The sequence below is a fragment of the Passer domesticus genome, chromosome 8, assembly GCF_036417665.1.
Source record: "Passer domesticus isolate bPasDom1 chromosome 8, bPasDom1.hap1, whole genome shotgun sequence".
In the NCBI taxonomy this organism is placed as follows: Eukaryota; Metazoa; Chordata; class Aves; order Passeriformes; family Passeridae; genus Passer; species Passer domesticus.
Genome location: NC_087481.1, coordinates 53,087,277 through 53,100,308, shown reverse-complemented (window position 1 = coordinate 53,100,308; position 13,032 = coordinate 53,087,277). Strand labels below are relative to the sequence as shown.

General features: G+C 46.1%; 1 protein-coding gene across 1 annotated transcript; it reads left to right on the top strand.

The window, feature by feature from the left end:
• The first annotated feature begins 6,289 nt into the window (after nt 1-6,289).
• On the top strand, nt 6,290-12,576 carry PRDX3 (peroxiredoxin 3). The gene is made up of 7 exons (XM_064431452.1): nt 6,290-6,463; nt 6,539-6,611; nt 6,694-6,835; nt 7,558-7,693; nt 9,785-9,888; nt 11,066-11,231; nt 11,796-12,576. Exons 1-7 carry the CDS (start codon nt 6,305-6,307, stop codon nt 11,847-11,849), a joined length of 834 nt encoding a protein of 277 aa, XP_064287522.1. The 5' UTR covers nt 6,290-6,304; the 3' UTR covers nt 11,850-12,576.
• Nucleotides 12,577-13,032: the final 456 nt, after the last annotated feature.

Sequence of the window (13,032 nt, the reverse complement as noted above, 5' to 3'; positions counted from 1 at the left end):
TCATCAGGTCAAGCAATGAAAGAGGAATAAAAATGACCCATTACTCCCACTGACACTCTTCCTCCATCTATATTTGCATTGATTAAATCCACATGAAGCAAATCAAATTAACATGCACCTTCTTGTAAGTGGAGTATAGACACTACTCTTTTCTTCTTTTTTTTTTTTTATTGTACCAATTTATTTCTTTCCACAGCCACACAGAAATGGCCTACAATAGCAGAGCTTGCAGACTGCCTAGAGCACATTTTCTGAACATAGGAAATAGATGAGAAATGCATTTAATGAATAATACCTTGTGGGTAAAATTGCTACAATAAATGCCTTTTGTACCTGATTAAGTGTCAAAGGTTTGACCTTTGAAAGTTATTTTGCATAGCAGGTGGCACTGCCATGTACAATCTTCCACAGCCTTTCTCCTGTAGCTTCAGAAAAACATTCAGCTTTCAGAGCCATTCCATGTTGAGGTTCCTTTCTTTGTAATACAAGTTCTATACAGCAGCAGTTGTGTCAGTAAGTACCGGAAGATTTTTCTCTGATTAAATAATTCTTGAGGGAGAAATTGCTTCCTGGAAACCAGAGCCTTAGCACAGAGATGAGGCTCCTAAGGAGCATCTGCCCTGCTTGTTTGAACTCTTCTGTGCAAGCACTGATGTAAACAGACCAGATTATGTTCAGTTCTAAGTGCACTTCACATCCCTGCCCAGCCTCCCACTAATGATCATCATAAGGACAATGCAAACATCACAACAAGGCTGATGGTGGTGGAAGACAGAACTTTTATTACACAGAATGTTTTTAATGCTACAAGCAACTCCTCTTTCCAGAGGACAAATGAAGGCATGTGCCTAAGTGCCCACTTTGTGAAGCACCACTCACTGCAGCAGCAGTGGGATATTGCTGTTTCTGCTGCACCTCAGGATGAGACTGATCAGTGGGATTTACCTTCACGGGAGACTCCACAGCAAGCACTGACTGTGTTTGGTGAGTTATTTTTATAGAGGTGCCTGAATGAAGAGGGCAGATCTTGAAGAGCTCACGTATGAGGCTCACTGGAAATCAGCACGTGCACCCAACAGCTCTACTGCTCCTCTTATCTCATATCTGTATGTACCTCCAGATACGTGGAGTCACCCACAGTGTTGCCCTGTGGGACAAAAGTATGACTCCAGCACGCTGATGTTGCCCTGTATAGTTTCAAATATTTAATTCTTGAAAGGGCAAACCTATTATCAAAAGAGTTACGACAGATCTGTCTGGAGTTTGGAAATCCCACGGAGCTACCTAGTGTTCATGAGCGGCGCAGCTCCCGCAGGCTCCACGATCCCGGCAACCGGAGGCACGCTCCTGCAGGAGCAGGGACAGCCAGGCAGCAGCGTGTGTGCTGTGACACAGGGGTATTCCAGCTCGGCTGCGTGGCTGTGTGTTGAAGGGGACCAGAGGCAGCCACATAAATGTGGCTGAGTGCAGGGAGTGGGGAGAGCTGAGCTGTGCTGAGGGTCTGCAGTGATGTGTGTGTCTGACTTACATATCTACACAGAGAGCAGCGATTCTGACTCCATGCCTATTGGGAAGACCAATGAAGGGTGTTTTTTTCAGTATTCTTATGTTAACTAACAGGCCCCCCTTGTTTCTAATAAATCTGACTCACTATGGTGCACTAGGACATGGAAGGAGGTGTGTTCACTAGCACTCACTAGCACTACCTTGAAAAGAAAAATCAAGGTGACTAGTCCTCACTGCATCTCTCTTTTCTACTGCATTTTTAAAGCCTGATTAAACCCCTGGTATACAACACAGGCCTGAGATGGATGGCCCCTTTCATGGATGTGGCCCCCATGTGTTTCCACTGCACAGAAAGTCCATCAGTTGGCTTTTGCAAAACCCACTGCAGCATTTGGACTCTTACCTCATGACTGCTTCACTGCTGCCAGTATCTTCTTTCTCATGTCACCTGGAACAACTGGTTCACAAAACCAACATAAAAAAATAGGAAGAGGTAGATTTATTTATATCCATTTTCTCTTGTGGTGACACAGTCCTTTAATTTCAAGCTATGTGTGCACCTGATTTAATGAAACAGTCTGTGAGTGAGGGAGAAGGAAACAGGAGACCTGTAAATCTGTTCCACTGCTTATCTGACTCTATGCACTCTTGTAAAATGGTGCTGAAATACGTGGACTCAAAGACAGGGTGGCAGGGAAGGAATGCTGGGAAGGAATACAGGTCTCTTTTGCTGGCCTAAATATCTTGATTCAACACTTGAAGGAGAAAAACGAAAATTTAGTCTGAATCATATGCAGAAGCAACCAGTATTGGAAGGAAAAAATGAAAAAAGGAGAGGCTACAGAAAAAAAAATTATATTCTGAAAAATGTGCTTTCTAAGGTGCTTTAAAAATGTGCTTTAAAATTTCCATCTGAAGTCATTCAGGAGAGGCTCCTAAAAACCTAAAAGTGCTGAACACCAGGGTAAAGCAGGGCTGGCAGCCATCTTTCCTTTATGGGAAAAGCGAGGTTTGTAAATGAAACGCCAACACCGAGCGAGACCCAAATGCATCAGTGTAATAGGAACAGGGAAGCAGCGAGGCACAGTGTGATATTCTGAGCCACTCGAAGGATGAGTCATCAGCAGGGTGGGCTCGCACAGCTCCAGCCAGAAACACAGCGGCAACACACCCAGCTCCATCCTGGCTCCGGGAAAAACCGCTCGGCCTCGGCACGGCCGCCTCCACAGCGAAGGATAGGACCCCCGCTGGACCAGATGTCAGAAAGGCTTTTGCCTAGGCTTATCAATTGGAAGCATACCCTAACAGCAGCTATCTCCTAAATCCATGTTCTAACACTTAATTAATGCGGTAAAGCCCGTTCATCATTAGCCCTAAGCTGGATTGTGCTTGGGATTGCTTCTGAAACTTATTGCTACGGACGGGCAAATTCTTTCTCCTCCTGCTGAGCTTGGGTATCAGCAGGTGGGAGCACACAGGCCTGTGAGAGCATTTGCAGGCAGCTGGAATATTTTCCAGCGCCCCTGTGTGCAAGGACAGAGGCTGCCATCTACCAACAGTCATGGGGTGATGCATCGTGTTGCCTAAACCAAACTTTTTGCTTTGGTTTAGATAAAAATGTTTATGTCTCTGTTGTTTTTTCCCATTTCCCAGCTTCTTTTTCAGTTATCTATTTCCTCAAGGTAGAGGACAAATGATTGTTACAGCATTTGAGCACATGGAATAAGATAACCTTCTAGAACATTAGCAGATTTTCTTTTTAAACAAGCAGACATATGTATCCCATACTCTGCACAGAATTTGACACTCGTTTATCCACAGCAGCAGTTCTGATTTGGGATTTGCTTATCCCTTTCATCCAGTTTAGAGAGAAACAACTACTTTTCTCCAAAAATTTTGTTGTGTGAACGATGATCTTTCAAAGAGCTCTTTAAAATCTAGCACTTACAAAACAATAATGGAAACAATACACAAGCATTATCTAGTATTTTTGATCAACTGATCTTGTAGTTTTTGACCAGAAGGACATAGTTAACTATTCCCAGATAGGAAAAGAGAGGCACAAAATGGGAGCAGGAAGATAAGTATCCTAACCAAAAAGAGCATTCACATCTCCCATTATCTATTCAAGTGCCTAATGGACTACTTGCACCTTGCATAGCAACTTCTCCACAAAGCCTGATGAAATCCCTGGAGAGTCTTTCACCAACTTCACAAGTCAATTTGAATCACACTTAAAGACAGCAAAGGAGACAACCAACAAGATTTGGAAAAAGATGTGCATATGGTATCACTCGGTAGATTGATTTTGAGCTTTGGATGTCAATAAGAACCAGGTTTAGCAGCTGCTTGAGCCTGTGCCAGAGCCAGAGCTGAGGAAAAGGAACAACTTTTATCAGGTGCACTTTGGCAGTGACAAGGTCCATCTTCAGATTGCAGGGATGCTCATTTTGCAAAAGCAAAATGGAAAATACTCACCATTAAATGGCAGTAGTTCAAGCTTTTGCACAGAAGTCTGAGAAGCTGAATTACGCTGCCTCCATAACAAAGCATGAGCAATATTTCCCCACCTGCAAGCCAAGAGTTTAAACAAAGAGTTTTAAACAAATATGACTTTCCGGGGATGGGGGGAAGGGCATTGGTTTAGAATACATCAACTTAGAAGTTTTGTGAATAATAATCTGTGGATGAGACAGCCATCCTCAGGAAATCCGAGCAACGGCCCTTTTCTGGCTGCCACAATGCAGCTCCCACACCTGAGGGAAAGGAACCCAGCCACCCCCGGGCACACAGTTTGCTGCCCAGCCCCAGGGCACTCGTCTGGGCAAGCACATCCGTGTGTCTGAGGGCATGTGCCACGTTTCAGACACGAATGCAGCCATGCCATCCTGCACTGCTCTGAAAAGCATCAACCCAGGTAATGGCTGATGGGTTTGCTGCTCTCCACCTACAGCCACTGCTCCACAGGTGTCCCAGGCTCAGCTTCACTCTCACTGCTCTGCCTGCAGCCCTCAGCAGCAGCACAAAGGCCTCCCACACCTCCACCCAGCTCACAACCTCCACAATCGCTCCTTCCCTCTCCTAATCCAAGGCTGTAGGGCACAGTTCACCCACACTCTACCTGACATACTTTCAAATTTACAAATTGGTTACTCACTTCCACTTTCATGTTTTGAGTAGATAACAATATTCTGGCTGCTCTGCTAGGAATTACTTTCTTTTTGAGAAGATTTTCAGAGCCACATTTCCAGCTGGCTACAGCTGGATTAATACATTCAAGGTGCCAGTAACTGAAATTTGCCATGATGTTAAATGCCCAGAAAGGTCTCAGCACACTTTTGGACAGCATCAACTAATACTGCCCCAAACAGTAAGCATAGCAGGGAGTTAATATCAGTTATCAACCCTAACAGGCAGGTTGAACACAATCCTCCCTCTTCTGAAGGCTCAGAGTTTCACTGTTACAGAGGTGACTGGACCATGCAGATGGATCAGTACCAGGAATAAGTTCAGAAGTGTAGATTTAGCATTCATTGAGTTCATCCCAGGGGTAGCTGACATTTCTCTAGCTGCCTTTAGCTTTGCCCCTCTATGCTGATGGCTGAGCTTATCCTGCTAGCAGAGCCAGACTTTTCTCCAGTCCACAAGGTCCGCCCTTTCTAAAATGTTATGGATATTAATAAACATATGAAACCAGAAGTTACTAAAACCCAGAAGGGAAACTGGGTTCAGCTTGGTTTAAGTGTTTAGATGAAGGAACACAAAGGAAGAAGCTAGGAGCTGTGAAGATGGTGAAGGGCCTTGAGGGGATGCTGCATGAGGAACAGCTGAGGGCACCTGGTCTGTTCAGCCTGGAGGAGACTGAGGGGACAACACATTGCAGTCTACAGCTTCTTTGTGAGAGGAAGAGGAGGGGAGGATCACACTGATCTCTGCTCTGTGGTGATCAGTGACAGGACCTGAGGGAATGGCCTGAAGTTGAGTCAGGAGAGGTTTAGGTTGTATATTAGAAAAACCACCAGGTTTTAGAAAAAACAGAGGGTGATTGGGTGCTGCGATGAGCTCCCCAGGGAAGTGGCCACAGCACCAAGCCTGACAGAGTTCAAGAAGCGTTTGCACAACACTCTCAGGCACATGGTGTGACTCCTGGGTGTCCTGTGCAGGGCCAGGAGCTGGACTTTGGTGACCCTTGTGTATTCCTTCCAACTGAGAATATTCTGTGATTCTGTAACCATAATCCAAGTGAGTTCCACAAAGTCAGTGCCAGTTGTAAGAGTGTATGTGGAAGGTTTCTGGCTGTATCAGCGCACAGCAAACACCCTCACCCCTTCAAGGCCGGTGCCCATGGGCGCAGCCCAGGCACAGCCAGGGACATGGCACTGGTGAGGCTGCACCTCGAGTGCTGTGCCCACTTCGGGAAGGACATTGAGGGGCTGCAGCAGGTCCAGAGAAGGGAACGGCGCTGGGGAAGGGTCTGGAGCACAACTCCTGTAGGACCAGGCGAGGGAGCTGGGGGTGTTTAGCCTTATCACTCTCCACAAGTCCCTGACAAGGGTCGGGCCCTCCTCCCACGTAATAAATGGCAAGACAAGAGGACAGGGCCTGAAGCTGTGCATGGGGAGGTTTCGGTTGGACGTTAGGAAGAACTGCTTCACATAAATGATGATTAGACATTGGAATGGGCTGCCCAGGGAGATATTAGAGTCACAGTCCCTGAAGGTCTTCAAGGACGGACTGAACGCGGCGCTCCGTGCCATGGTCTGGTTGCCCGCTGGTGCTCGACCATAGGTCGGACTCCATGCTCCGAGAAGCCTGTCGGAACCCGATCGATTCCGTGATTCCGTGCCGGTGCGTCCCTCACGGCCCCTGCGGGGTTCCCGCCCCCGGCGGCCGCTCCGCCCCGCTCCGCCCGCCGCTCGACATGGCCGCCGCGCTGGGGAGGCTGCTCCGCGCTGCGGTGAGTGAGGGCCCGCCCGCCCGCCGGCCTGCCCGCCCGGCCCCGCCGCCGCCCTGACCCTCCCTGTCCCCGCAGGTGCCCGTGGCTGCCGCCGCCGGGAGAGGAACGGCACGGCCCCCGGCCTGCGCCCGCCGCCCCTTCAGCCTCGGTAAGTGCGGGCGGGCGGCCGGGGAGCGCGCCCCGGGAGCGCCCCGGGCCCGGCCCGCAGCTCTGCGTTCTCCCCTCCGCAGGCTCCTCGCGGCTCGCCGCGGCGGTGACACAGCACGCCCCGTCCTTCAAGGGAACGGCCGTCGTTAACGGGGAGTTCAAGGAGCTGAGCCTCGATGATTTCAAGGGGAAATACCTGGTTCTCTTCTTCTACCCCCTGGACTTGTGAGTGCGGGTTTCTCCCCTTCCCGATGGGCCTTCTGTCCTGCTGAAGGTCATCTCAAGCGCTGCAGGTCGTTCTGGTTTTGTGCGATTTGGGCCAGGCTTGCAGATCAGCTGTGCCTGTTTCTAGAGCATGAGTGATAAAATTGGGGCACACGGGAATTGTGTGTTAAAGCAGTGGCAGCGTGGCTGGAGAGCATCTTGTGGCTGCAGGGCCTGCATCAGGAGCTGGCTGTGGCTCCTGTTACAGTCAGAGCCCAGGGGAGAGGGCATTGCCTTGCAGCTGGGGACTGCCTTGGAGATTCTGTCCTTGAAGAAGCAAGGCCAGCAGAACTGCAGCTAAACAGCTTTAGCGCAAAACAGGATAAAATGGGGGTCAGTCTGCTCTGAAGACTTGAATTGCCAAGAGTATCTTTGTGCATGTGTTCGCATGGAGAAGGGTTTAACCTTCATACCTTTCATACCTATAGGTCCAAAAATTCTCTGTCCAGAGAGTCTCTAGCAGAGACAGTTTCTCCATCTTTGTAAGGAATCTGTCTAGAACTCAGAGATGGTAACTGGTGTACCAGTTGTATGGCTGTGACTTTTGGTTTGAGTCTGAAACTAATTTTGAGCAAGAAACATGGCTCAAATTATCAGTCAAAAGAAAATGCCTAGAAACAGATATGTGAGTCTTCTCTAGAGAAGATGGCAGAATTATACAGCCTGATCTGTCTTCCCACCAGCACTTTTGTCTGCCCCACGGAAATTGTGGCTTTCAGCAACAAAGCAAAAGAATTTCGTGATGTGAACTGTGAAGTGGTGGCAGTTTCCGTGGACTCTCATTTTACTCACCTGGCATGGATAAACACACCACGAAAGGTAGGAATTGAGTGTCTTTTGGGGCTTTCTCTGTTGGTTTGGTTTCTTTTCACAGGAGCTCCAGGGAAGAGTTGAATAAATAATTGTGCCAACGCTGATTTTTGGTAGATTTCCTAAAGTCGTATGCAATCAATTTCTACATTTGATGACATAATTCTGACCTCTGTTTTTTTGTTTTCTTTTTTTGTAATTATCTGGCTTGGGTTTTTAACTTGTTTTGCTGTGATGATAGCCTTGTTGATAACATTGCATCCTTGTATGTTTATCTCAAAAGACAAATGCTCAGTTTACATGCCACTGTCCCCAAAGTGCCTGTGGCAGCTGATAATGCACAAAAACTATCACAGAAAAGGAGCAGCAGCTGTTCAGTCCTTACTGGTAACAATTACTCAACAGTGGTGGCTTCAGGTTGGAAGCAGAGGAGCCAGCAGTTTATTGGAGCACTTGTATCACTAATTCTCACTTGCTGAAAGGGTTCCACTCTTGCAGTACAAGTGGAGGTTTTTGTCTTTCTTTAGGGGAAGAAAGCAATAAAGACAGCCTTTTACTGGGGAGGAGCCTCTTTCAGATATATATATAAATACCTGCTTTTGATGAAATAAAGCATCTCCCTGGTTTGGGTAGTTGTAGAGAAGCACAAGTGTCCCAGGAAGGTGTAGAAGTGTCTGTGCCATCAGTCCCAGCCTGTGTGGCCAGCAGTGTGCAGTAGTGCTGCAGGCTGGGTGCCTTCTGGCACCACTGGAACGTGCAGGGCAGGGAGGAGAGTTTGCTGCATTTAATGCACCTTGGCTGAGCCTGTCAGGAGCGTTTCTTTTCTGCATGTTTTGTTCAAAGCTCGGCAGTGTGACTGTGGCCTGACTTCCCAGCTTTATCCCCAAGGTGTTCAGGGTGTGTCAGTAACTGACACCCAGAGAAGCTGAAGCCTTGGTTTGTCTGACATCTGTGCCCAAAGCTCTGTGTAGGGAACTCTGCTGCAGACAAGTGTTTGCAGGATCAGGGTCTGTGGCTGAGATTACACAGTGATTCACTGATGATGCCAAGAATAGCAAAGCTAACAAACTCCAGCCTTGTTTCAAGGTTAGAGAGCTTATCTCTTGCAGTCTCAGTCTGTGACAAAACTGAGAGAAATCTTGTTTGACTCTTCAAATAGTATTTGAATTGATTTGTGAGATGCAAAAGAAAAAATAACCACGTGCACTGAATAGAGCAGCAGAACTCTCACATACTAAGTGTGTTGGTAGGAGCACTGTGTTTGGAATTAGAATTGTTAAGGCTGCAAAAGACCTCTAGGATTATGAAGTCCCATGATGATGAGATGATGAAGTCACTGCCACCATCACTGTGTTCACCACTAACCATGACTTCAAGTGCCACATCCACGTTTTGTTTTGGTTTTTTTTCCCCATGTCCTGGGAAGCCTGTTCCAATGCCTGACAATCCTTTCTGTGAAGAAATTTTTGATAATATTTGATATAAACCTCCCCTGGTGCAATTGGACATAATTTCCTTTTGTCCTGTCCCTTGTTACCTGGGAGAAGAGGCTTACTCCCACCTGGCTACACCCACTTTTGAGTAGTTGTAGAGAATGATAAGGTCACCCCTGAGTCTCCTTTTCTCCAGACTAAATATCCTCAGCTGTTCCTCATCAGATGTGTGCTCCAAAGTTTGTATGTTCACAGATTTGTTTCCCTTTCCTCCCCACCATGTTCACCTTATTTAATTCTGAACACTTAAATATGCAGTAGAAACTTTTCTATTCAAAGTTCTTGAATAGGATACAAAGGAAGTTTTTCTGGAAATGTATGGATGTTGCCATTGGTAGCCTCTTACCACTGAAATCAGCAATTCTAAAATGCTCAGTGCAAAAGACATTTTCACTTTCTAAAGAAACAAACTGTTCCTGGCTACTTTAAAACAAACAAACAAAGCAAACCCAAGCAACACCACACATGCCTGCTTCCTTTCATGGAGCAGATGCTGTGGTTGTGTTTTGTTGTTACTGTGCCCTCAAGAACATGGAATCCAGCAGCCCAGGAAGGATGATCCTGTGGAGCTTTTTGTAACCAAGTGGAATCTTTCTCTGTTCTCTAGAGTGGCGGTTTGGGCAAAATGAATATTCCAGTTCTGTCAGACCTCACAAAACAGATCTCCCGTGCTTATGGGGTGCTGCTGGAAGAACCTGGCATAGCACTGAGGTAAGGCTCCTGTGCTGTGACACAACCCAGTCTATCCAGCATAAGGCACACTGTCCCTGCTGTGGGGAGACAGCATCAGGTGAAGACTGTGAGATGTCTTCTGCTGCAGGATGGCTGGATCCCACCCCAGGAACAGGGCACCTGCTCATTTTGGCCATGAAGCTGAGAAGGGGTCCAGGTCTCTGAAAACATGTGAGGGAAAAGCCAGCTGTTCTGCTCTGGGAGAGGGGGAGGAAGGAAGATGTCAATAAGGAAAAAGAGCAGCATAGAAGGGCAATTTCTGATAATTTTTTTCCATAGTAGTCCCTGAGAAACAGTGGATTGGGTAGGAGTCTTCTGGAGGTTTTCAGTTACTGATCTTTTTGGATCAGGAACTTTTAGCACTGGTTTACTGAGAGATTAAGTTAATTAGTATGGTAAGATTGGGACTTTGCTTTTCACAAATACTTGTATGCAATGGGATTTAATTTAATGCACAAGCAGCTCTTCACTCAGTACCTACAGATTTGACCAAAAATGGGCAGGATGCCAGCTTTCAGTTTTGAAGTGCAGGTGGAACACTGAGTTCTCCCTTTGCTCTGTCTCCTGGATTGAACAGTCTCATACATTGTAATTTCACAATACCACAGCAGCGAATCATTTTGCTAACAAGATCCCAAATGCTGCAGTTCTCCTAACTGATGCATGTCACTAGGACTAACCACCTTGCTGAAATTGTGCACCCAGTGCTGTGGTTGTGTTTGAGGGTCCCAGGATGAAGGAAGAGATGAGAATCTTCACTCCATGTTTCAGAAGGCTGATTTATTATATTATGATATGATATTACTATACTAAAACTATACTAAAAAGAATAGACAGGATTCAGCAGAAGGCTAGAAAAGAATGATAACAAAAGCTCATGACTCTCAGAGAGTCCAACACAGCTGGATCTTTGCTTGGTTATTAAGTAGAAGCAACTCACATGGACCAATGAAGGATGCACCTGTTGGTGAACAATGTCCAGTCCACATTCCACAGCCATCAGATTGTTATTGTTTACATTTCTTTTCTGAGCCTTCTCAGCTCCTCAGGAGAAAATCCTAGCAAATGGATTTTCATAAAATACCACGGCGACACAGTTTGCTGTGTTTGGCCTTGGAAATTGTTTTGCCTTGCCTGACGTGCTGCTGCATTGCAGGGGTCTGTTCATCATTGACCCCAACGGGGTCATCAAGCACCTGAGTGTCAACGACCTGCCCGTGGGGCGCAGCGTGGACGAGACGCTGCGCCTGGTCAAGGCCTTCCAGTTCGTGGAGACCCACGGCGAGGTGTGCCCCGCCAACTGGACCCCAGACTCCCCAACGGTGAGTGCCCCTCAGGGCTCGGTGTCCTCCTCCCACAGACAGCCACGGTGCTTGTCTGGAGGGCTGGGATCCACTGGGGTGTGAGGTGCGTGGCTGGGGCTGTGCCTGGTGTCTGAACACAAAGCTGTTGTCAGCCAGGCCGGTGTAGTCTGTTTGTCTGATAGTTAGTGTGGGATTTCTGTGAAGAAAGTTACTGGGTTCCTTGTAGGAGATGCAAATTGTGTTCAAAACTCCAAATTTGACTTGGACTCTCCATTAATTGAGTTCAGATTTTTTACGTACTTAGTGCATTGTAATTTAACAGGAAAAGCATGGTTTATACGTTAACTGAGTTCAGATTTCTTACTTACTTAATGCATTGTAATTTAACAGGAAAAACGTGATATATACTTGAAATCCTCAAGTACGAGTTGTACATGATCTAGGCTTTTGTATTTCAACCAACTGCATAAACAGATTACTGTTTTTATAAAGCATACATGAATTTTCTTGGATAAAGTATCAAATCTGTAATTTTTTATCATATCTGTTCCAAATAATAACTTAACTTTCTTTTCTTGACAGATTAAACCAAGCCCAGAAGGTTCCAAAGAATATTTTGAAAAAGTGCATAAATAAACACTCAAATATGTGGACAAAATTCTTTAGTTTTGTCCACTGAAGACATTAGGAAAACAGCTGTGATTGTAAAAATTAATAATAAAAATAAAAGCTGTCATTTTCTCATGTTTAAGAAATTAAATGCTGAAATATTTACTGACTCCCTTGTCTTGCTTTAAAAAGGGTAAAACTAAGGCTTTCCCCCTGCCTTCTGGAGCTTCAGTTTCATGGATTTCTGTGACCATTAATCTTCCTGAATGTGATGAGTACATAAGTTGCAGTTGCTTTCCACTGGCTTTTCCCTTTTTCTTTAACTAGTTTTGGACCAGAAAATGTCCTGCGTTTTGTTTTCTCTCACAACATAAAAGTCTGTAAAAAAAAAAGTCTGAAACAATGCAAGGATAGGATTTTGATACATGGTTTGTTTTTAATGAATTTTGCAGAGGAAGAGATGAATGTAACAAGTAAAAGTAATTTTAAAATAATTGGTTTTGTGTGTAAATGCACTAAAACATAGTATGAATGTAAGTATGTGCCATTAAAAAAAAAAGTGCAGCTACTCAGGAGCATTAACAAGGATAAACTTTAATTTTGTTTGGGAGATGATAAAACCGTGAACCCCCACAGTGCACTTACTGGAGCTTAACGGCAAATTTTCTTTCACTTGAATTTGCTTGACTTGTACTGCTTGAAACTGATGTAGCATCTCTCCAGCTGTAATAAAATAATCTTAACGTGGCCTAGAGCAGGTGTGGTGCTTTGCTTTTCTTTCCCTTTCCCCTAAGCCCTGTTTCTCTGGAAGGAACTGGATGTGTTCATTGCCTCAGCAGCTCAGTCCTGCACTGCCGAGGGGAGCAGCCCATGGACACACAGTCCTGGGGGGCTGCACAGATCAATAAACACTCTGTGTGCTTCTGTTTATCATCATCTATGAGCAAAGGAGCACAAGGTGCCTGAGCCCTGGGTTAGCTTTACAATGGGGATCAATGCTGTAACAAAGGATGTAAAAATGAGACCGAAGCGGTGCCGCTGCTGATGCTCCGGGTTCCGCTAGCTGCAAATCTTTTCAGTCCCGGCGTTTGGTTGTTTTGTGAAATGTTACCGCGGGTTTTTCCCGGTTAATCCGGTATTTGCGGCACCAAAGTGCCCGGGTTGTGCCTGCGGGGCTGCGACACCCCGACCTTCACCTGGCCCGGCCTTC

What these genes read in the sequence shown, in the direction of transcription:
- PRDX3 (XM_064431452.1), top strand. Translation starts at nt 6,305, where the DNA reads ATGCTCCGAGAAGCCTGTCGGAACCCGATCGATTCCGTGATTCCGTGC. An exon ending in CCGCCGCCCCTTCAGCCTCG is followed by an intron (nt 6,612 to 6,693) that starts GTAAGTGCGGGC and finishes TCCCCTCCGCAG; the next exon opens with GCTCCTCGCGGCTCGCCGCG. An exon ending in GGATAAACACACCACGAAAG is followed by an intron (nt 7,694 to 9,784) that starts GTAGGAATTGAG and finishes TCTGTTCTCTAG; the next exon opens with AGTGGCGGTTTGGGCAAAAT.